Source organism: Phocoena sinus, chromosome 1 (assembly GCF_008692025.1).
Source record: "Phocoena sinus isolate mPhoSin1 chromosome 1, mPhoSin1.pri, whole genome shotgun sequence".
Classification (NCBI taxonomy): domain Eukaryota; kingdom Metazoa; phylum Chordata; class Mammalia; order Artiodactyla; family Phocoenidae; genus Phocoena; species Phocoena sinus.
In genome coordinates this window covers 101,419,891-101,445,123 of record NC_045763.1, presented here as the reverse complement: position 1 = coordinate 101,445,123, position 25,233 = coordinate 101,419,891, and the positions used below count along the sequence as shown (strand labels likewise).

The 25,233-nt window shown below is 36.4% G+C and overlaps 1 protein-coding gene across 5 annotated transcripts in view; it reads right to left on the bottom strand.

Annotated features, from left to right (window-relative positions):
• MAGI3 (membrane associated guanylate kinase, WW and PDZ domain containing 3) overlaps positions 1-25,233 on the bottom strand; it is a 273,809-nt gene that overhangs the window by 28,200 nt on the left and 220,376 nt on the right. For all 5 annotated transcript variants that reach the window (XM_032623693.1, XM_032623702.1, XM_032623721.1 and 2 more), the window contains 7 exons: positions 22,709-22,897; positions 19,564-20,169; positions 18,313-18,344; positions 15,874-16,030; positions 14,453-14,544; positions 5,059-5,251; positions 2,531-2,719 (listed from right to left, as the gene is read on the bottom strand). In XM_032623693.1, the coding sequence (XP_032479584.1) occupies positions 2,531-2,719; positions 5,059-5,251; positions 14,453-14,544; positions 15,874-16,030; positions 18,313-18,344; positions 19,564-20,169; positions 22,709-22,897 (1,458 nt within the window). The remainder of the gene's footprint in view (positions 1-2,530; positions 2,720-5,058; positions 5,252-14,452; positions 14,545-15,873; positions 16,031-18,312; positions 18,345-19,563; positions 20,170-22,708; positions 22,898-25,233) is intronic.

Here is a 25,233-nt window from a genome sequence, read left to right as displayed (position 1 = left end):
GCAAAAGGGAAAAAAACCCCAACAATCTACACTGTGCAGAATACCAATCTATACCAAGACAAGATCCATAAAGAATGATCTATTCTGACAGACAGGTTTCTGGCCTTTTCACCTGTGCTAACTCTTTTCTAAACCAAACTTTCATTGTTATGCAGTTTGCAGCAACACTCATTTCCTGCCACCATTAGTTGCTGCCTCGGTCCTACATTTTAATTGGGCTTTCTTTCCCATCTCATTACTCAAATATTGATAAACTTTTTAACGTTTCTTTAAAAAAAAAAGGTCAAGAGGCAGTGACAATTTTATAAATAATGATGATGACAATGGTAGCAGAAACTACAATAAGCAACAGCAGCTAGCATTTATTGAAGGTCCAGGCAAAGGGCTTCACATGCGGTATCTCCTTTAATCCTCACAAACACACGAGACAGGAAGTGTTATCATCATCCTCATTTCACAGTGGAAACTGGAGCTCTTGGAGGCTAAGTAATGTGCCCAAGATCAGACAGCTATTAAAAGACATAAGCAGGTCTAGAATCCAAGTTTGTCTGATTACAAAGCCCAGCACTTGATGACACTGTCTTATACAGAGATCTAGCATCTGTGGTATGTAAAACCATCAAAATAGTAAGAAGAAATTTAACAAATACATATAAAAAGATTTTAAAAATTTAAATATAAACAAATAAATATACACAAATAAAATATTTAATATATAATGTATTGAAGTATAATAATATAAATTTTAAACAAACAAGTATAAAAATATGTTAAACATATTTAAGTAACATAATTTATTTTACTGAATTCCTCTAATTTATTTTACTGAATTCCTCTATATCTCCCAGTTTTATGGTGAACACTAGGCTGTCACCTAATTTTTGTGGTGCTAGAAAAGGAGTATCCTCAATATGAAAAGTGGTTAGCATCGATCATGCTGAGTAATCTTTCACTATTTTTGTTAATCTGAATGCCTGGGATTATTGCATGGTATTAGAATGAGAATATGATTATCTAAAATGGAAATCAGTATTTTGAAAAACAAATAACCAATGATACAAAATAAACTCCACCTAAATGCTGCTTCCTTTTATTTTTCTGACACAGGCCACATGACCATCCTCAAAGCATCAGTGACAGTTCCAGTTCCAAGCGTTACCATAGCAACGGCTTTTGGAAAATGGAAACTAGTATCAGTGAGCAGTGACCTGATACTATAGTAATAACCCATCCATGTCACGGAATCTTCTTCCTCTACACAACTGCATTAATTCTAGCAAGATTTTTGCAAATTGGTTTGGCTCACAACACTTTACTGAAAGTGTTTTCTTTTTTACTAAGGTTTTAGTGACCATCTAGTCTGAAAGGATCTCACTACCCAAGATATAATCAAATCCACTGGCAAAGGCAAGAATGCATTTTCATGTGGTCAAAGATTTTTATCACTTGACTTGGAAAAATAAAGCTACCAGACAAGCATAATACATAAATATTAATTTGCTGGTTCTCATCTTATATTCATTTGGATTTTACAATTATATTTAAAGATGATTATTTCTTAGAAACATAAAGACATGACAAATATTTAATTTGCTGAATCATAACAGCCCTGAACATACTAGAGGTAATTCCTCCTTTGTTGAGGGAATTAATACACATACTCATCCTTCTCAGATGACAACATTCTGTTAAGCTGGGTTCAGGATATTTAATTTTTCAAGGTTCTGACAAAATTTTTACCTTTCAATGAAGCATATAAAGTAAGAATGCCTCTTATCATTCAAGAAGGTCGCTTTATAGCTGGAATATGGCAATTATTATTAAATAACATGAAAGGACTATTTAAGACATATTTGGGTCAAGATTTTTCTGGTAATCTGTTTTACTTCTTCTCAACTGTTTCTAGCATTTAATTCATTTCTGCATACACAATTTCCCCTAATTTGAAAAAAAACCCTATGCCCCCATAATTTTAAAAATTCAGCATTGTCCTTTCACTAAAGCAATTAGGTCACATCCCTGATATACTGCCACAATATAATCTTGATGCAAGCCAAGCTACTAATAAGACTTATTTTATGGAATCTGAGATAGATAGATAAACCTGAAGCCTGGAAGGTTTGATTCAGATTACCTAATTTTTTTTTTCTAATACAGTCAATTTCCTTTTTTTTTTTTTTAACTTTTTAATTTTTTTCTTGATGTGGACCATTTTTAAAGTCTTCATTGAATTTTCTGTGTTTCATGTTTTGACTTTTTAGCTGTGAGGCATGTGGGATCTTAGCTCCCCGACCAGGGATTGAACCCACACCCCCTGCATTAGAAGGTGAAATCTTAACCACTGGACCACCAGGGAAGTCCCCAGATTACCTAATTTTGAAAATAAAGAAAATATTCAGCATTTAAAAGAAGATAACTCTCTGAGGCAATTTATATCCATACATGATTCCTAACTAGTTTCATAAACCCCAGAAGGCAACTCAGAAAACTGGAATTGTAGGGAAGGATAACAGGACATAGGAGCCCTTACCTCCTGGAGGTGGCTTGCTTTTGGAAGTGAGAATGACAAAGCCAAATCCTTCATTTTCTTTTCGTTGCAAGACAACATCATAGGCCTCCTGGGGAGCAGGCCTGGCTGGGACCTCTGCTCGGTTCAGGCGGGGAGAGCCATTCTGTGTTGAAAGGAAGGCTTGAGAGCTGTCATCCTCAGGTTGTTTCTCTATAATAAACATGATCAATTTTGATATTTCTGGAATATCATAACTTTTGATAATTAAAGTGTTTTTGTGCTAAGCCTTTCACAAGAAAATTTAGTTTCTAATAACATAAAGAATAGAAAAGCAGCACCTCCACCCACGTGAGCTCTGGACCTAATTTGAGTGCAGATGTAGGCGGCAGCAGTCCAGCTGACTTCTTAAATGCTCTTTAAGTACATAGTTGGAAAAATGCAAAACGTTACCTCACTTTAAAGGAAGTTTTTCAAAGCTTCTGTGAAATTTGATAGTAAAAAAATTCTTCTTGAAATTATTTTAATTCCAGCAAGGTTTTTAACCTGGACCAGTAATTTTTTAAAAAGTTGATAATGAATAACAACATAGTAAACTTCCTTTTAAAATCAACTTTAAATATAATTTAGTGCAGTGACTGACACTCATGACGTCTGAGAGGTCACTGCATCAGGATAGAGAGGCTGCCCATTACAGGTTGAGAACAGTTTGCCATCTACACAGAATTTATCTTTTACAATGTGTTTTACAACTGCAGGTTCCTGATGGGTGATACCAGATGAGTTAACCATTAGCAGTTCTCAGGCATACAACAAGCTGTCCACATGAACGGCAAACTCTCCTAGGCATAGATTAGGTCATACGGAATTCCTAACAAATGGGCAGTTAACCTACACCTTTTTCTCCTATTCAAGATAACATCAGAATGTGAGAAAGAATGACACAAGTTAGTCCTAACTGATTTCAAAAAAAGAGCAAGTTTTGTGCCATAGTTTGATACAAAACATCATAAACAACAACCACAACACACTGCTATCGATGAATATGCATTTACAAGGTCTCTTTGGGTCAAAATCTATGTGATTCTGAGAATACGTTTTTGCACCTCGACAAAGTGTCACCAACATCCAATCATTAATAAAAAGAAAGGTTCTTTTTGATATAATGCATGGTTAGAATGAATTAGCTAAAATGCTTCCAGTAATATCAAACTACTATGAAACTTCATGATGCTTTCCAGGAGGGAGCCAACCTCTAGTTGTATAGCATCACATTTTTTACTCTATGTAGTTATGTTCTGACTTCAGCACAACCAAATGGAGGCAACACTGCATTAAAATCTGTATGCATCAAGGAATACCTGATATTTAGGAAGGGAGGTGGGCCTTTACTTTGTTGTTATTTACTTATTTATTTATTTGGCTGTGCCAGGTCTTAGCTGCAGCACGCGGGATCTTTTAGTTGTGGCATGAGGGATCTTTAGCTTCAGCAATGCAGGCTCTTAGTTGCAGCAAGCAGGATCTAGTTCTCTGACCAGGGATCGAACCCGGGCCCCTGCATTGGGAGCAGGGAGTCTTAACCACTGGACCACGAGGGAAGTCCCTGGGCCTTTACTTTGGATGTTGCAATCAAAAACACAGTGCCTCATTTTTAAGAGCAATGCAACTATTCATCAAGTCGACAAATTTTTTTATGTCCACTCTGTGCCAGGCAGGCATTTTCTAAATACTGGGGACACAGCACATAACTAAATGGATGAAACTCCCAAACTACATGAGGCTTACACTCTTGTGGTGCCACAGGGTTGTCTTTTAAAAATTTTTAAGTGGCAAGAATTCACTTTTAAAAATTTCTACTTAATATTCACAAAACTACTGAAGAGAAAACACATGAGATTTTCATACCCTAGTGTAATGGTTTAGACCCCAAGCTCTGTAATTAAACGACCTGTTTTAATCCTGGTCCTACTACCTACCACCTATGTGTTTCTCAACCTTTCTGTGAGTAACTAGAATAATGATAGTGTTTACATCATAGTGTTCTAAAGAGTAAGTAAAAAAATCAATATGTCTGGGACGTGGTAAGCACTCAAATGTTAAATTATATTATACTAAACCTTGTCAAGTAGACACATTCTGTCCTCTTTGAATATTTAGGATCATCAGGATCCAAAATCTTTTGATATTCAGCTAATGGGATATCTTGGTATGACTAAATAACTTTGTTTTTCAGAAAACAGATTAAAGCTGATACTCTGATCTACAATGCCACATTGGCAAATTCATCTATATATATTAATATAATCTTAATATAGAGGCCCCAAATTTATTTCTCTTTTTTGATAGTAGTAGTATTATTTCTGAATCCTTTTGACCTTACATGACCTTCCACAATGAGGCCTTGGATCACACCAAATGAGTTATCTCATACACTATTAAACATAATAAAATAACCTGCAAAAAAAAAAAAAACCCAAAAAACTCCCCCAAAATGTGGACTGAGTCTCTTTGTTTCTTTCTTAACCTATCAGAATGGGAACAGGTTCACATACCACTGTAGAAGATCTTTCTTCTGACAGTTAATAACACATGGCCATTCCGAGCAGCAGTCGTCATCAGGTCTAGCACTTGTTTGTGTGATTTCCCTTTAACAGGAATTCCATCAATGCACATCAGCTCATCAGCTGCACGGAGACGACCATCTTTCTCAGCTGCACCCAGAGGAATGATGGCCCCAATGTATATCTGATAAGACATAAGGTGTAGGTTGGTCTATACAGTCTACTAAGATGTACTAAGATCCTTAACTACCAAGTTAAGTACTTCCTGACTCAGAACTGTGCAAACCAACAGATTTTTGCAGTTCAACATGAAAACTGTCATATTTTAGAAAGGTGAAATCTTAGAAATTGACCATTCTCCAAAACGGCACTTCAAACGACCACACCACATAACCTCTTCTGGATTTGCTGGGTTAGGGACAAGGAAGACAGAAAATACCAAGTATTTCAATAACTTAAAAAATACTACTATTGCTTCCGTTACTATAATAAAACAAAAACATTAAACTCAGAAAACGCAATTTTGTGGAGTAGCTACTAGTAAAGTCCACTGAATGTCATCAGGAAAGATTTATTTTGTACACTGTTCATAGCAACTGGAATAATGCTTACAATACTCCCATTACATAAGGCTATTAGTACAAGTTTCATATATGCAAAAGAGAAATATGTCTTGTTTCTAAATTATAAAGCAGTAAATATTTTAAGGGAACAGAGTGACCTAAGATTCACTTGCATCTAGGTGAACACATCTAATTCATTCTGTTTGCCAGCAATTAGAATCCTATAATTCGGTAATCCTAAATGTTTGGGCTAGTTTCAGAGCTGCTAGAACCCTACATTTAAGAGAAGATAAAGTGAAAGCATTTCCTCTAAGATCAGGAGCAAGATAAGGATGCTCAGTCTTGTCACTTTTATTCTACAGAGTATTGGAAGTCCTAGCTACAGCAATCAGACAAGAAAAAGGAATCCAAATTGGAAAGGAAGAAGTAAAACTGTCACTGTTTGCAGATGACATGATAGTATACGTAGAAAATCCTACATATATGTAGAAATTCCTGCCACCATAAAACAAAACTACTAGAGTTCATCAATGAATTTGGTAAGGCTGCAGGATACAAAATTAATATACAGAAATCTGTTGCATTTCTATACACTAATAATGAACTGTTGGAAAGGGAAATTAAGGAAACAATCCTATTTACCATTGCATCAAAAAGAACAAAATACCTAGGAATAAACCTACTAAGGAGGTAAAAGACCTGTACTTGGAAGACTATAAGTCACTGATGAAAGAAATTGGAGATGACACAAACAGACTGAAAGATATACTGTGTTATTGGGCTAGAAGAATTAATATTGTTAAAATGACCATACTTCCCAAAGCAATGTACAGATTCAATGCAATCCCTATCAAAATACCAAGGGAATTTTTCACAGAACAAGAACAAAATTTTTTTTTTTAATTTGTATGGAAACACAAAAGATCCCAAATAGCCAAAACAATCTTGAGAAAGAAGAACAGAGCTGGAGGAATCCCTGACTTCCCTGACTTCAGACTATACTACAAAGCTACACTAATCAAAACAGACACATAGATCAATGGAACAGAACAGACAGCCCAGAGATAAACCCACACACTTATGGCCAATTAATCTATGACAAAGGAGGCAAGAATATACAATGGAGAAAAGACAGTCTCTTCAATAAGTGGTGCCGGGAAAACTGGACAGCTACATGCAAAAGAATGAAATTAGAACACTCTCTAATACCATATACAAAAATAAACTCAAAATGGATTAAAGATCCAAGTGTAAGATGGGATACTCTAAAGCTGCTAGAGGAAAACATAGGCAAAACATTCTTTGACATGAATCGCAGCAATATTTTTTTGGATCCATTTTCTAGAGTCATGGAAATAAAGACAAAAATAAATCGAATGTAATTAAACTTAAAGCTTTTGTACAGCAAAGGAAACCATAAATAAAACAAAAAGACAACCTACAAACTGGGAAATAATATTTGCAAATGATGAGACCAATGAGGGATTAATATCCAAAATATATATACAGCTCATACAGCTTAATATCCCAAAAAACACAACCCAATTAAAAAATGGGCAGAAGACCTGAACAGACATTTTTCCAAAGAGGAAATACAGATGGCCCACAGGCACATGAAAAGATGCTCAACATTGCTAATCATCAGGCAAGTCAAAACCACAATGAGGTATCAACTCACCCCTGTCAAAATGGTTATCATCAAAAAGTCTGCAAATAACAAATGTTGGCAAGGATATGGAGGAAAGGGAAAACTTTTACAATGTTAGTGGGAATATAAATTGGTGCAGCTACTGTCAAAAACAGTATGGAGGTTTCTCAAAAAACAAAAATAGCACTACCATATGACCCAGCAATTCCGCTCCTGGGTATATATCTAAAAGAAATGAAAACACTAACTCGAAAAGATACATGTACCCCAACGTTCATAACAGCATTATTTACAATTGCCAAGATATGGAAGCAACCTAAGTGTCCATCAACAGATGAATGGATAAAGAAGATGTGATCTATATCTATATACACACCTATATATACATACATATATGTGCAATGGAATACTACTAGGCCATAAAAAAGAATGAAATTTTGCCATTTGAAACAACATGAATGGACTTGAAGGGCATTATGCTAAGTGAAATAAGTCAGACAAATACTGTATGATATCACTTATACATGGAATGTATCACTTATATGTAGAAAAATACAAAATACTGGTGAATATAACAAAAATGAAGCAGACTCATAGATATAGAAAACAAACTAGTGGTTACCGGTGGGGAGAGGGAAGTGGGGAGGGGCAATATGGGCATAAGGGATTAAGAGGTACAAACTATTATATGTGAAATAAGATATGAGGATATATTGTACAAAACAGGGAATATAGTCAATATCTTATAATAATTATAAATGGAGTATAACCTTTAAAAATTGTGAATCACTATATTGTACACCTGTAACTTATAATAACATTGCACATCAACTATACTTCAATTAAAAAGGAGAGAAGAGAAGAGAAAGGTTTCTCCCAAGCTGTTTGAGAAAAATTCTTAAAACGCCTAAGTGAACAAACACTATGAGTATCAACAAAATAGGAAGTGACAAACTATATCTACGAAACTACATCTACCATCAGAAACAATCAAGAGAAATATAACTAGTCTGGAGGAGGTACAGTCTGACATGTTGTTGTAAGAAGATCCTGAACTCACCTCCTCCCATGGACACATGGAATCTACAGCTACATATGGAACAATTCCCTCCGAAAAAGATTTGAAAATTAGCTGAACAATTCCTTCACAAGAAATGGTAAAAGGGCCACACTGAGATGGGTAGGAAAGGCAAAGACATGGTCTGCCAAACCCTACCCCCCAGCACAGTGACCTATAATCAGAGGCATCTCACAAATCTGGAGCTTCTCCCTAAGGAGTGAGGGGTTCGTGCCTCACATCATACAACTTAACCTTTGGATCTGCAATGGAGAGATGGACCTCCAAAATGTCTGGCTTGGAAAACCAAAGGGCCTCACATCCAGGGGACCCAAAGGGCTATAGGGAACTGAGATACTTTTCTTAAAGGGTTTACACACAGACTCACTCACCCCGGGGACCAGCGCAAAAGCAGCAGTTTGAAAACTGCCTAGACTGTATGTGAAGAAGATTCATTTGCTACTCTTAAAGCATCTGCCGAAGGGCTGGAGCTCTACTGGGACTCTCTCCAGGGACAGAGGTGCTAGCAGGCGCCAATTTTTGTGCTCTCCCTCTACTCTGCTGTGCCAGTGGATGCACCCTGGCCCTACACTCTCCTACTGCCCCGCTAGTGCTATTGGGTATGCCCTGGCCTTGAACTCTCTGGCTGCTTAGCTAAAGCTGGTGGGCACATGTAGTCTATACAGGGGTCATTCCTTGATTGCCTGGCACTGGTGGCCAGGGCAGCCTGCATTCTTGAGTCCCATGAGACTGTAACAATAAGAGAGACAGTTCTTGACAAGCTCCCACCCCCATGGCACTACACAGACTGCAGACTGAAACACTGCCCCCCAACCCCAGTCTTTCTGTGAAAAAGGCCTATTTACTTGTTCTAGCTTGAGGGGCAGGGTTCAGCTTTGCCACACATCTAGAGGCTACAGAGGTGCTTTCAGGGAACAGAGGCTGGAGATGCCATCTTTGCACTCTTCCCTGGCTTCACTATGGCTCTCTGGCACCTCCCAGAAACGAGCTTATAAACTTGCTTGAAGTCCTGATTTTTGCAACTGTCACCCAGGTGATACCTTCAGATCTCCTGGTCTGGAGGCCAGCAGAGTTTACAACTGCAGTCCCACAGGACTGTGTATGTTGACATACTTTAAAAGCTGCTGCCTGAGGGTATGGCTTCCAATCAGCCTGAAGCTAGATGCTGACTGAGGTCCCTCCCTTTGGAACACTGAGAGGTCTTGGCACACCCTCAGTGACTGGGACTTACTGAGAATAAATCAGGCTGCTTAGACAATCACAAAGGTTGGAGAGACAACCAAGAGCTAGGGCAAAGTTGAAAGATAAGCTCATCTCCTAAACAAGGTCACTCCTTCAAGACTGGGAGAGGTAGCTGCTTCACCTAATATATAGAAACAAAAATAGAGTTAAGCAAAATGAGGAAACAGAGAAATATGTTCCAAATGAAAGAACAAAATAAAACCAAAGGACAAAAACCTTAATGAAATGGAGATAAGTAATTTACCTGATAAAGAGTTCAAAGTAATGGTCATAAAGATGCTTACTGAATGTGGGAGAAGAATGCATAAACACAGTGAGAACTTCAATAAAGAGACAGAAAATATAAGAAAGTACTACACAGAAGTCATGGAGCTGAAGAATACAATAACTGAACCGAAAATTACACTAGGGGGATTCAACAGCAGACTGGATAAAACAGAAGAAAGAATCAGTGATCTAGAAGACAGCCGTGGAACTCACCCAACAAGAGCAGCAAAAAGAAAAAAAAAAGATGAATAAAAGTGAGGATAGCCCAAGGTACCTATGGAATGACTTCAATCAGAAAAACATTTGCATTATAGGGGTGCCAGAAGGAGAAGAGAGAGAGAAAGGAGCAGAAAACTTACCTGAAGAAATAATGGCTGTGAAAACTTCCCTAACCTGGGGAAAGAGACAGACATCCAGATCCAGAAAGCCCAGAGAGTTCCCAAAAAGACAAACCCAAAAAGATCCACACAGAGATACATTATAATTAAAATGTCAAAAGTTAAAGAGTGAATCTTAAAAGCAGCAAGAGGAAAACAACTTGTTACATACAAAGGAACCCCCAAAAGACTATGAGCAGATTTTTCAGCAGAAACTATGCAGGCCAGAAGTGAGTGGCATGATATATTCAAAGTGCTGAAAGGAAAAAACTTCCAGCCAAGAATACTCTACTCAGCAAAATTATCATTCAGAATTGAAGGACAGATGGAGTTTTCCAGACAAGAAACCGTCAAAGGAGTTCTTCATCACTAAACTGACCTTATGAGAAATGTGAAAGGGACTACTTTAGCTGAAAAGAAAGGGCATTAATTAGCAACAAGGAAACATATGAAAGTATAAATCTCATGGGTAAGGTAAATATAATCACTTACAAAGCTAGTATGTACGTTAAAAGACAAAAGTAGTAAAAATAACTATAGAATAATCAGTAACGGTATACACAAAATAAAAAGATGTGAAATGTGACATCAAAAACGTAAAATGTGATGGGGGGGAGTTTTAGAATGCATTCAAGCTTAACTTGCTATCAACTTAAAATAGACTGATATATATATATAAGCTGTTATATGTGAGCCTCATGGTAACCACAAACAAAAATCTATAATAGACACACAAAAGATAACAAAAATAGAATATGAGCATAACATAGAAAGCAAGAGAAGAAGAAAGGAACAGAGAGGAACTACAAAACAGCCAGAAAACAATTAACAAAATGACATGTACATACCTCTCAATAATTACTTTAAGTGTAAATGACTAAATTCTCCAATCAAAATACTTAGAGTGGCTGAATGTATAAACAAACAAGATCCATCTATATGCTGCCTATAAGACACTCACTTCAGATGTAAGGAGACACAAAGACTGAAAGCAGAGGGATGGATAAAGATGTTCTGTGCAAAAAGAAACCAAAAGAAAGCTGAGGTGGCTATACCTACATCAGACAAAATAGACTTTAAAACAAAGACTGCACTGAAAGACAAAAAGGGCATTACATAATGATAAAGGAGTCAATCCAACAAGAAGATATAATATTTGTAAATATTTATGCACCCAACATAGGAGCACCTAAATATATAAAGCAAATATTAACAGATCTGAGGGGAGAAACTGACAGTAATACAGTAATAGTAAGGAATTTTAATACTCCACTTACATCAATGACTAGATCATGCAGACATAAGATCAATCTTGGAAATGTGGGCCTTAAATGACACATTAGAACGGATAATCGTAACAGATATATATATAGAACATTCTATCCAAAAGTAGCATATTACACATTCTTCTCAAGTGGAACACTCTTCAGGACAGATCACATGTTAAGCCACAAAACAAGTCTCAACAAATTTAAGAAGACTGAAATTACATCAAGCATCTTTTCCAACCACAAGGGTATAAAAGTAGAAATCAATTATAAGAAAATTGGGAAAAAATCACAAAATGTGAAGATTAAACTACATGCTACTGAACAACCAATGAATCAATGAAGAAATCAAGAGAGAAATAAAAAAATACCTTGAGACAAAAGAAAATGGATATACAACTTACCAAAATCTCTGGGATGCAGCAAAAGTAGTTCTAAGAGGGAAGTTCATAGCAATACAGGCCTACCTCAAAACAAGAAAAATCTCAAACAATTAGCTTTACACCTAAAGGAACTAGAAAAAGAACAAAAGAAGCCCAAAGTTAGTAGAAGGAAGGAAATAACAAAGATCAGAGTAGACATAAATGAGATAGAGACTAAAAAGACAATAGAAAAGTGAAACTAAGAGCAGGCTCTTTGAAAAGATAAATAAAATTGACAAACCTTTAGCTAGATTCAGCAAGAAAAAAAAGAGGGCTCAAAAGTAAAATCAGAAATAAAGAGAAGTTACCCTTGATGCCACCAGAAATATAAAGAATCATAAGAAACTACTATGAACAATTATATGCCAAAAAACTGGACAACCTAGAAAAAATGGATAAATTCCTAGAAACATGCAATTTTTCAAGAGTAAATCATGTAAAAGTAGAAGATCTGAACAGACCAATTACCAGTAAGGAGATTGAATCCGTAATTAAAAACCTCCCAGCAAACAAAAGTCCAGGACCTGACGGCTTCACTGGTGAATTCTACCAAACATTTAAAGAAGATTTAATACCTATCCTTCTCAAACTCTTCCAAAAATTGAACAGGAGGGAACACTTCCAAACTCATTCTATGAGGCCAACATTACCCTGATACCAAAAATAGACAAGGACACCCCCAAAAAAGAAAATGACAGGCCAACATCACTGATGAACACAGATGCAAAAATCCTCAATAAAACATTAGCAAATTGAATTAAAAAGTACATTAAAAGGATTATACACCATGATCGAGTGAAATTAATTCCAGGGATGCAAGAATGGTTCAACATCTACAAATCAATCAATGTGATACACCAAATTAACAAAATGAAGGATAAAAATCATATGATCATCTCAACAGGTACAGAAAAAGCATTTGACAAAATTCAGTGTCCATTTATAACAACTCTCAGCAAAGTGTGTAGAGGGAATACTCCCCAACATAATAAAGGCCATATATGACAAGCCCACAGCTAACACCATACTCAATGGTGAAAGTTGAAAGTTTTCCCTCTAAAATCAGGAACAAGACAAGGATGCCCACTCTTGCCACTTTTATTCAACATAGTATTGGAAGTCCTAGCCATAGCAATTAGAAAAAAAAAGAAATATACATATGATGTCTTCTTTATACACACATACACACACACACACACACACACACACACAACTACTACTCAGCCAGATCACATGTTAAGCCACAAAACAAGTCTCAATAAATTTAAGATGATTGAAATTATATCAAGCATCTTTTCCAATCACAATGGTATAAAACTAGAAATCAATTACAAGAAGAAAATTGAGAAAATCACCAGATGCGAAGATTAAACTACATTAAAAAGAATGAAATCTTGGTAACTGCGACAACACAGATGGACCTGGGGGGCATTATGCTAAGTGAAATAAGTCAGACCGAGAAAGACAAATGCTGTGTATTCTCACTTATATGTGAAATACAAAGAACAAAATAAATAAATAAACAAACAAACAAAACAAAACTCCTAGAACAGAATGGTGGTTGACAGTGGAAAGGGGGTTGGGGGGAGGTAGGCACAAACTTCCGTTTATGAAATAAATGAGTCATGGGGATGTAATGTACAGCATGGGGACTACAGTCAGTAATACCATAGTGCATATTTGAAAGTTGCCAAGGGAAAAATCTTAAAAGTTCTTATCACAGGAAAAAAATTTATAACTTTGGTGACGGATGGTAACTAGACTTATCGTGATGATCATTTTGTGGTGTATACAAACATCGAATAGTTATGTTGTACATCTGAAACTAATATAATGTTATATGTCAATCATAGCTCAATTAAAAAGAAAAGAAAGAAAAACAAGAAACAATCAAGGTATTTTATATTTGCCCTATGTAGCGCAACCTGCCTTAAACTGTCCCTGATGATTATTTTAACCGTAACTGATATGACGAATTAGAACACATTTATACTCTATAAATCAAATGTTCTAGTCAGAAATAGAAAGAAGCCCGTCATTTTAAAAGAATATTGTTATTCACCTAACTTCTAAGCATGATAATAACGTAGTCTTTCTTGATATTATACAAAAGAACTTTAAATATGTTCTTAAATTCTAAGAAGCACATTACTTTTATCAAACTAATGGCAAAACAAAAATAAACCCACTATATTTGTTCTCTAAGTTTGAGTGAGAATCCTGTATAAATAAAATTCTAGATGTAAATGTTTTGCTAGTATAACCATTTATTACTCTAATTTACAGCTGACATATTCAGCTTTTGCCTATAGTTTTAACCTCAGCTACACCAAGTTAACTGAGGTATTATGACACCAATAGAAATGAAGTTCTTCCTCATATTAATGAAATTGTCAGAGAAAACAAAATCTTTTAAAAAACCAAACAAAAAAGAAAACAAAACAAAAACACCGTATTCTACCAAATCGCTACTTAAAAGTTTTAACAGGAAGAGCCAAATTCCAAAGTATTTAAACTTACAGATTGGTCAGGTCCATCTCCTCCCAGCACTCTAAAGCCAAACCCTGATTCTTGTTTCCGAAGAAAAACATCCAAATCTTTGGTGTTTGGCGCTAAGGAAAACCAGAAAATAATAAATACAAACATACATACATAATACACACTTTGATTTATTTTAAAAGGATTAATAATACAATAAAATTCAATCATAAATCTCTGTTTTGTGCTCTAACCCAAACTTTGAATCAAGACTGCTTAGGAATATTTGCTTCCACTTCCATGCTCTCAGTATTACACGTCCATTAATTCTTGATGCTTTCAAATCAATGTTTCATCTTCCTAAATATGGCCTGGGACTATCAAGACAAAGATCTGTAACAGGTTAAATATGTATGAAGGCAATTATATATAATGTTTCCACTTGCGTACATCTTTTCCAAGGTAGACCTAAATCTATTTCTAAAAATAAATAAATTAAAAAAATTAAACCTACTTAAATCTATGATTTTACTTTGGAAAAGATCTATCATTAGTAGGTAAATTAGTATGAAAATGAATTTCCACCCTATGCACACTCTCTTCTCATCGTCTCTCAGCTGGACTCCTCAAAGGAATCTACTCTACCCTTTGGTTTCCTCCTCAGATTACACACCCCTCTGATTCATCATCCTTCGTATCCCTGCCAGGAAAATATTTCTGAAAGTCAAGTCCGACAATTTCATCCCTATGGTTAAAACCATTCTGTGGCTCTCTATCACGTATACTACTGTCTCCAGCTTCCTCAGAATGGCATAATCTGCCTTCCGCAAGCTGCTCCTTCCCTCCCCCTCTGGTTTCCCTTGCCAACCACACGCAGCTAAACTGAATTCCGTGCAGAACCCAGCCCATACAAGGTCAATGTGCACATGCTATTCCTTCTTTCTTTCCCTTTTATCTGTCTCATAAACACCTACCTCGTTGTCTTTAAAGACTTGGTTAAAGCTTAACTTCCTATATGAAGCAGTATCTGACACTTCCTACTAGCCACAGCCGTAAAATTGACCATTTTCTACTTTGGATCCCAATTCATCCAGTCCATCCTTCTATTACTGAACCTGTTAGGGGCTTATCTGCACTTATTTGTATATGTATTTGATTACCTCTTTGTCTTTTCCATTTAGGCTTAATCATCTTTTGGGGTTCAGGGCCTATATAACCTATTACCTCTGTATTCCCATTACCTACTACGATGTTGGGTAGACAGAAGCCCCTTAATAATACATGGTTTTGAAGAAAATAAATGAATGAATGTTGAATATAAATGGAAGAAGCCCAAAGTCATATTAAAATGGGAATGAAGGAATAACTTCAACATGGTTTTGAAAGATGGAAAAGTCGAGTTTTTAAGAAAATTCAAATTAATTTTGTTGCATGCTTTCCTGAAATATTCCACAACTACTTACGTTTATCTTCATATAAAGTCTTAGATTTCAGGTAGACCTCAGAAGGATCCAATTTCGGGGATCCTGACCTGATAATGCTGGGTGGAAAAGGCATAGGCTGGGGAATGGGCTCATTTATGGCCTCCAAACTTCCTGAATTTTCCTTTTTATCTGTTTTCTGAAATGGAAAAGGGCCTTACTTAGTATCTCGAAAAGCCAGATGGTTGATCAGTGCATAAAACTGTTGTCTGAACTGGGTATGTCAACTGATTACAGCTGTGTAAGCAGCAGGGTCAAAGCCACAGCATATTTGCAGTCTTATAGGAATTCACTTTCAGAGCTGTATTTGATTAAAACATATTTCACTTAAATTAGAAAAAGTTGATAATGATATCAATCAATTAGTCCTATGTTTAAGCAATTTTGCCCTTTTCTCCACCACCAAGACACAAATTGACTTTCAGAAGACAAATAAGGATACAACACAGGGCAGCACTTCCAAGTAAAGCAAGAGGGAGACTCTAAGAGAATATGTCCATGTAATTCTTGATAAACCCCATCCTCCCCACTCACTGAGTTTAATTTTCAGTGAAGATGTTTAAGGTAATGTTCTTTCTAAGAAAATGAAATAGGAAGTGTTAACTAATTTAGGTTATAAAGATAACAGTGTAAAAACCTTCATGGCCAATCCAAATATATCACGAAAAAATGCACCATGCCTGAGAATCAGACAAGGGATATTTTCAAATGTTCCTATTCAGATAGAACTTTCCCAAAAGAATAGCTCAGTAAAATGACTTCTTTAATAAAATTAAAAAATGAAATCCAATAAATAGCCTAAGAAAATAAATACTATGGTTCTGAGAACAGCTTGTTATCCTGAATTACGGTTAGAAGAGGGGGATTATAGACATTTATGATAAGATAATTAATGTGACTAGGATGCCGGAGCAGCAGCTTGTCAGGTAGGAGTGAGGGGATAGTCGCTATAAAGCGTTGTGCCAGAAGGGACCCTTCACTGACCCAGACCCCGTCAGATGGCCGGGAGATAAGAGCAGCCTCTTCCTCTTTCTCCCACATGTCCTAGGAGCCTGTCAGAAGCAGTGGGAGGTCGTCTGAGACTTTCATCAATTCTAAAATATTAGGGTCCCCATGACTGCACTGGCATTCGTTACAAAATAGATACGGTAGCACAGAAGTTAAAAATGAGTACTAGAGGGCTTCCCTGGTGGCGCAGTGGTTGAGAGTCCGCCTGCCGATGCGGGGGATACAGGTTCGTGCCCCGATCCGGGAAGATCCCACATGCCACGGAGCAGCTGGGCCCGTGAGCCATGGCCGCTGAGCCTGCGCGTCTGGAGCCTGTGCTCCGCAAGGGGAGAGGCCACAACAGTGAGAGGCCCGCGTACCACAAAAAAAAAAAAAAAAAAAAAAAATGAGTACTAGAGGGACCAGAGAAATGGAGAAAAATACAGTGCAATTTTAACTGAGTAGGCAAAAAAAAATTCTGTTCACTGTTCACATTGGACCTAACTGGTCCACTTTTCTATAAAAGTGCTGAGCGTTTCTTTCTGCCTGATCCATAAAACGGCCAATTTGCTGAGGATCCTATTTGGTGGGCTATGGAGAACTAATCCATTTTGTATCTGATGGTCTTTTGTTTAGCAGCCCAGGGTTTATGGTTATGGAAGACCATCTTTCAACTATAAGATGACACACTCCAAATCAAGCAAAACAGAGCAAATTAGGATTTTATACACGATTGTCTTTATATCCATGTCCATATAATTGTGGATATTTAAGTAGCTACACATGTACCTAGCACTGTTTCTTTCATACCATTATTTGGTGCGTCCTTTGTTTAGGTCTTATTCTCTACACAGGTCTTTAAATAGGCTAGTCAGTTATTCAGAAGAATGCCAGAGAAAACTGTTCCAAGTCTGACAGCCTCTCACTCTGATAACAAGCAAATTGAGCACAGAGGCCACAACTGCTCTAGAAAGTCCTGTTTAGGGCTAAATGTCAGAAGTTTATCTAAATGTGGGTAAATTATAGTCCTCGTGAATTTATGTGAAACTACTACATCTTCCCTTAGTACATCTGCTCGAACATTTAGCTACTCCTTACCCTTGTTCCTCTGAAACACAAAGAAAATAATAGGACCCATCCGTAGGCACCTCAGTGTGTCCACATTTTACTATTTACAAGACAGGACTATTGGTAGTACAGGCCTCTAATATTCTTCCAGCAGAAATACTTAACCAGCAGAGCACACCTCCTCTATGGGCAGCTTTTCTAACTCACATGCTTCCCTCTGAGTTTCTGATACAAGCCCAGGGCAGTCTGCCTCTTGGCTCCTGCCTGTCTGTAAACGCAACCCCCATGAGCTGCCCTCAGGGAGGGGAACGCAGCGTCTCTCTCCGTGTGTTCAGAAGAAGCATTTGAGGACCACAGTATACTCACCATTTTGGCAGTTTTAGTTGGTGAAGGAGGACCTTAAAAAAAATGAGCCACATTTTAAAAACAGAGGAAGCATTCCCAGATCACAAATACTGCTAATGTTTATGACAAAACTAGCTTTGACTTTTAGTAGGCTAGTAAATCATGTCCAATATGTTCTACGTGCCAGGCATTATACACATATTTCATTTTTTATGACAATCCTAAGGCATAAATGTTACTGCCATTTTATAGATAAAGTAAACAAAGACTCAAATAGATTAACATTACTTTCCTGTACTGCGGAACCAACCAGCAACTAGGCAGGAAATTGACATCCAACCTGTTTGACACCAAACCCTGGACTCTCATATTTGTTGGAACTCTGGATAATTCTCCAGCCCTCACGAAGAGATATGAGCACATTGTACCATACCACACAGAGGAGAAACAAAAATAGTTCAAAGAAATGAGAATAATAAAAAAAAGCCCCAATGAAGTTAAACTGCTCATTTGTCTCAAAAATGAAAACTAAAAGCCAGTGAGATATATGTGAAGGGCTAAATTTTATTCTTTAAAATACTAGTCATTCATAGGTATGGATTTAAGAAAGCCCATTAAAGCGCGACTTTGTGATTAGTCCTTGGAACTGCATTTATGTCTGGGAGCAGTTCAAGTCAGTTGATGACCTTGGAAAATAAAATTATATTTATCTCACATGAGCACTGTGGGGTTTAATTAACATTTACGGACAGATACTAAAGCTTAAGATAAGAGCTTTATGAGCACAAGCTATCATGATTGCTTTTACAGAACAGATTAACACACCATCCAACATTTTGCTTATTCACAGAGATGCTAGCTCTTTCAAAACATCCTTGGTACATTACAGAGGTCCAGATGAAGTACCACTGCTTGAAAGAGTCCATTTCTATTATTGCCATCAACAGAGAAAATGGAATTAAGAGGATATATTTCATTTGAAGTAGCACAATGCTGTGACTCTCTCTAATCATTAAAGTCATAAATCAGATTTTAAAAAGAATATAGAGGGAAAGAAATCCACAATGGACACAAATGAAACCGCAAATAACTAAACAAACTGCTACAAAAGATACTGCTTATGGAAGCAGTCAGACAGAACATAAGGAAAATGCATACTAATTACCAGTTAAGTCTGCTGGGAAAAGAGATATTCTGACCTGTAAGGAAGGACAATTCACAGATACAAATGCATGAACAATGAAGATTTTTCCTTGTTGCGCTTTTACTCACCTCCTCTTAAGATAAGCAATGGTACATCTGCACCTACTGGAAACTGCTTTAGCACCTCTACCACTTGGAGATGTGTTAAATTCTGCACATTTTGACGGTAAATTTCCTTAATTATATCCCCTTTCTGTAGGCCTTGACACCACTGACTATCCAATATCATTTTCACCTTCTGTCCCGTTGGGCTGTCAGCAATGGCAAACCCAAAGCCTTTAGGGCCCTTGATCAGAGGGATAGTCACTAGTTCTGGTTGGGAGCTGCCTGACGATGCCATAGACGCTCTCTGCTCACTCAGATCTGATGGTCCATTGAGACGATCACTGATCAAGGTGTGCCCCGATTTTCCATTCTGGTCCAGAACCATTGCTCCTGACTTAAAATCCTGAGTATTCATGCAAGTCTCTCCCTTAGTTAATGACTGTCCATTGATGACAGGAGTAGCAGCAACAATGTCCACAACAGGATCTTCATTGTCATCAGGAAGTGGATAACCACGACATAAAGTGAGGTTTACATACTGATTAACGGGTACCAGTTGAAACATCTGGACAACATCTGCATGGGTGTGACCAAGGACACAGTTGCCATTGATGTCTACAATAACATCACCTGGTAAAACATAAGTCATGTTAAAAATATTAAAACCATCAAATAAGTTAATTGTTTGTTGGGGGAGATGAAAATAACTGAAGTTTAGCATCTAAATTTGAATTTTGGAAACCTCTTACTGTTCATTAACTACTGAAAAGATAGATTTTGAACATCGACATGTCATTCTCCCTTCTGTGACTCCTCTCTAAAAAGAATATATAAATGTATAAATTTTTAATTATCTTAGTTGCAAAGAGTTATGACCTCAAGCTAAAGTGAATCTTTAAAAAATTAACTGCAAATTCATATTATCATTGTTAGTATATCCTTTGAGTCACACCTAAGTGGTCAAACAAAACTAGGCACATTGTAGTAGGTGTTCAGTATATAGAAGAGGAGTGAATAACCCCATTGGCTACTTGTACAAACAGGCAATCTTTAAATATCACCTTATTTCTTGATTTTAAGTAGCCATTGATTACAATGTACTGAAAAATTCATTATAGTTTGAACAATGTAAGGCTGGAGATTAGAATAATAACTTATGAATGTATTTTCTTTTAGCATCTTTCTTTTTTGTGGATTTTTTTCAATTCAGTGTAATTTAGTTTTCAAAAGCAAAAGTAAGCAACAAAAGAATTCAACAGAAGCAAAGAATATATTATTTAAGATGCTGGAAATTCAGCCGAATTAATCCTTGTAAAAGTTGGTTTTGCTTTTCTGATTTAACATTATTATGACCACTTTGGTTGCAGGATTATTACCACTTGACATTTATCAGTTGTGTGTTTTTCTTAATGCAACTTTATTTTTTTATTTTATTTTTTTTTTTTAAACATCTTTATTGGGGTATAATTGCTTTACAATGGTGTGTCAGCTTCTGCTCTATAACAAAGTGAATCAGCCACACACATACATATGTTCCCATATGTCTTCCCTCTTCTTAATGCAACTTTAGCTTTTAAAATTTGTCCTCTGATATCCATTTGCTGCTTTTATTTGAATACGATTATTTAAAAGGTTATTGCCAAATAAAGGTGCTTTAATTTGTTCTGATTGCATGTAGGCTTTAAAAAAATCAACATGAATGGTATTTAAAAACTAATGTTAGTCTGTGGAAATTTGTTGCAAAATTCAAGAAACTATAGAAATTAGACTAATTAGAAACAAAGTTTTGACTTTTCTTCCCCTGGTCAAAGTTCCCAGAATTTTAATGGAAGTGTTATATTGTTATACAAATTAATAACAGTTTTAGACATATCTGAATCTATGTGTTTCATGGACAAAATATTTAAAAAGTCAAAATTGAGGACTTAGGAAAAAACTTTACTATTAATTTTAATCTCTAGAGTTTGTTAATTTTATAAAGTAATAAAAGAGAGCTAAAAATAATTTTCTTTATAAATATAACATTTGATTATTTTAAGTTTTCTTGTTTACGTTTCTATCACCTAATTGGGAAAGCATAACATGAGAGAGCCCATATCCCAATTGAAAATAAGTTGATATCTGCCATCAAAAGTAATGACAATTGAATCGCCCAAATGGGGGACATATTTACACAAAGTATGTGAAATAACAAAGGATTAGAAAAGTCTAGCAAACTGTGTAAGAAGCAACCTCAGTGGATTACTAAAATCTTTCTGGAAAAAAGTACTTAAACCTTCCCCATAATCAGTAACTAGTCTTAAACTTCCTCTAACCCACTCAGCCATAAACACTGTCAGCCGTATAAAAATATCTAACAATCACTAAGTAAAGATGTTGGGAAAACTACGTAAAAGACAAATTTATACAGCTCTGTAAAAATAGTAATATTATTGTCTATAATTCTTAACATAGCAGTTTAATTTTACTAACAGCTACTAAGGAAGCAAAAAAAACCCGCAACTTGGAAAAAAACTGTGGGATATAACAATTTGTTCAGTATCATTATAAACATCACAATGAATCATTTTTCAAAAAAGATTACAGGTTAATGTTAAATAACTCCAAAAGTACCCAACATAATCAGAGAAAATCAAACTATCAAATAGTTTTCTGAGATGGTTAATAAATCTTTAGCTTAGTACAGCCAAAGAGTTATCTCAAAATATGCAAACTATTCAAAAAATTAATAAATTTAATGTTTTGACTGTTTCCACTTATTTGTAAAAATGACCCTCCTTCAAAACTAGCATGCACTTAGTTTAGAAGATAAACTATTTTAATACAGGAATCTCCCTCTTCAGTTGTATAATTTAGTTCTCTCTTTATTTATATAAATATATACACAGAAGTTTTATATATACTTACATAGCTACTATATAATATTTGTTATATACGTTACATATATAATATATATATAACTCTTTCACTATAATTTTTTTTATAGTATCATAACTCTTTAAGTATTTCTTTTTTTTTTTTTTTTTTTTGGCCACGCCTCACGGCATGCGCAGGATCTTAGTTCCCCAACCAGAGATCAAACTCGCGCCCCCTGCAGTGGAAGCGTGGAGTCTTAACCACTGGACAGCCAGGGAAGTCCCTCTTTCAGTATTTCTGAAAAATCTGTTACCTGGTGCAATTTTCCCATCCTGAGCTGCAGGACCATCTTTCAGCACATTTTTCACTTGTAGGAACTCATCAGGCCTATCTCCACCAATAATGGTAAAACCAAATCCCATTGTGCTTTTCTTTAATGATGCTCGAACAAGGATGCCTTTAAGCTGGGATGGATCTCGAGTAAAGTGTGATTTTTCCATATCTGTGTAAAAATGAGAAACAAGAGTAATTACAATGAATATAGCCCTTGAAGCTAATCTCCAAGATAGTCTATATAACTTAAATATAACAAACCATAACATAACAGGAAAAAAATAAGAATCTAATATTATAGAACAGTTGGAATTTAATTTCATAAACTAAATCACTGAAAAAAAAACTTAGCTAATGAATCATTTACCTTTTATAGGACTCTTCTATGTCATTTGAAAGGTAAAAACGTCTACTCTATCCCCTCCTCACTGCCTTGTTTGTACTTACTTTTTTTTTTTTTTTTTGCGGTACACGGGCCTCTCACTGTGTGGCCTCTCCTGTTGCGGAGCACAGGCTCCGGACGCGCAGGCTCAGTGGCCATGGCTCACGGGCCCAGCCGCTCCGCGGCATGTGGGATCTTCCCGGACTGGGGCATGAACCCGCGTCGCCTGCATCGGCAGGCGGACTCTCAACCACTGCGCCACCAGGGAAGCCCTGTACTTACTTTTTCTTATCCCAAAGAGTCCTTTATTTAGAAGTCAAAATGACACTCCTGAAGGGTAAACTTTATTATTAAATTCCTGAAAGCCTTCAGCACTCATTCAGATGTATATTTCATTTGAGTAAGCAGCTACTGAGGTCTATGCAGAAAACACTATACTAGGAAGATGAAGGCAACTGTCACAAACTTATAAAAGCGAATACATCGAGAACTTTTTATAATTTATGACTCAGGCTTTCTGCAGCCTTTAATCTATATCTGATGAGAGGAGCAAATCCCTGCACTATCAGTATATAGCTCCATGCGTCTTTCCCTTTTACTCATATTTAGTGGAAACTTTAGGAAGACAAAAAGCACAGCTCCTCTGAAAAGCCTATTTTAAGAGGTTTCCCCAGATGATCCTAGAACTAAAAGTGATCTATATTTGCAAGTAATACCTCTCTCCTCTTCCCCAGAAACTCTCGCTCCTCTCTTCCACCGGCTGCCATTAGGGCACTTATGAAAACCGTGGGGATCAAATTGTACAGATTCATAATTTACAAAGCATTGTTTAAGTTATCTTTTTAAAATACGGTTTAAGCTTTTCTCACAAATCTCTTTTTTAACAGCTTTATTGAGATATAATCCAATAATGACAGAATTATACAAGTCAATGACGTGCAACCATCACCACAGTCTAATTTTAGCACATTTTTCTCTCCCTCCAAACACACACACCAAAGAAATCTCTGTGTCCATTAGCAGTCACTCCTCATTTCTCCCCAACCTGCCCTCACATCCTAGTCTTAGGCAACCACTAGTCTACTTTCTGTCTATAGATTTGCCCAATCTGGACTTTTAATATAAATGGAATCATATAATATGTGGTCTTTGGAATGCTTTATTTCATTTAGCATAATTTTTTTGAGGTTCATCTGTATTGTAGCATGTGTTAGTACTTTATTCCTTTTTATTGCCAAATAATATTCCACTGTGCAGATATATCACATTTTATTTATCCATGTATCAGTTGATGGATATTTGGATTGTTTATACTTTTTGGATATTATAAATAATGTTGCTATGAACACTCATGTACAAGGTTTTGTGTGGGCAAGTATTTTCATTCCTCTTAGTTACATACTGTGAATGGAAATGCAGCAGTTACCATAAACATATCATAACTATGTTTAACATTCTGAAGGACTGCCAAACTTTTCCAAAGTGGCTGTACCATTTTACATTTCCACCATCAGTGTATGGGGGTTCCAACTTCTCCACATCCTTGCCAACACTTGTTACCGTCTGCTTTTTTGGTTATAGACATTCTAGTAGGCGTGGAATGGTCTTACACTGTGGTTTTGATGCTCATTTCCCTAATGACTCAAATTAACAAGGGTGACTTGTTTCATATTTAGATCACACTTAGCACTAATATCAAGCCCAGAGTTAATCTGTGTGTATCTGCTGCTGCCCCTCTTAGCAAAGTGTTCTAAGAGGCATGCAGTAAACTTATTGGCAATTAGAAAAGAACAATCCTTGGGGCTGCTCTGTATGGTTGTATAGATTGTACAGTATGCATATGGCTCCTGCAAGAAGTAGGGCTGCCTTGCAAATACTGACAAAGGCAGGTCTGGGATAGGAGTGGGTGTACTTTATTCATTATGTTCTTCCCAGATTTGCTAATCTCTTACAAATACAAGCACTTGACATTAAAAAAAAATCGGCTATTTTGGGCCTCTCAAAGGAGAGGACTAGACTCCAGACAGGAGTGTATTCACCACAGTAAACACTATTTTGTGAGGCCTCTGAGTTTGGCCAGTCAGGCTACTTGTGGCAATACCTCAGTGCGTTGCTGGCTCTTG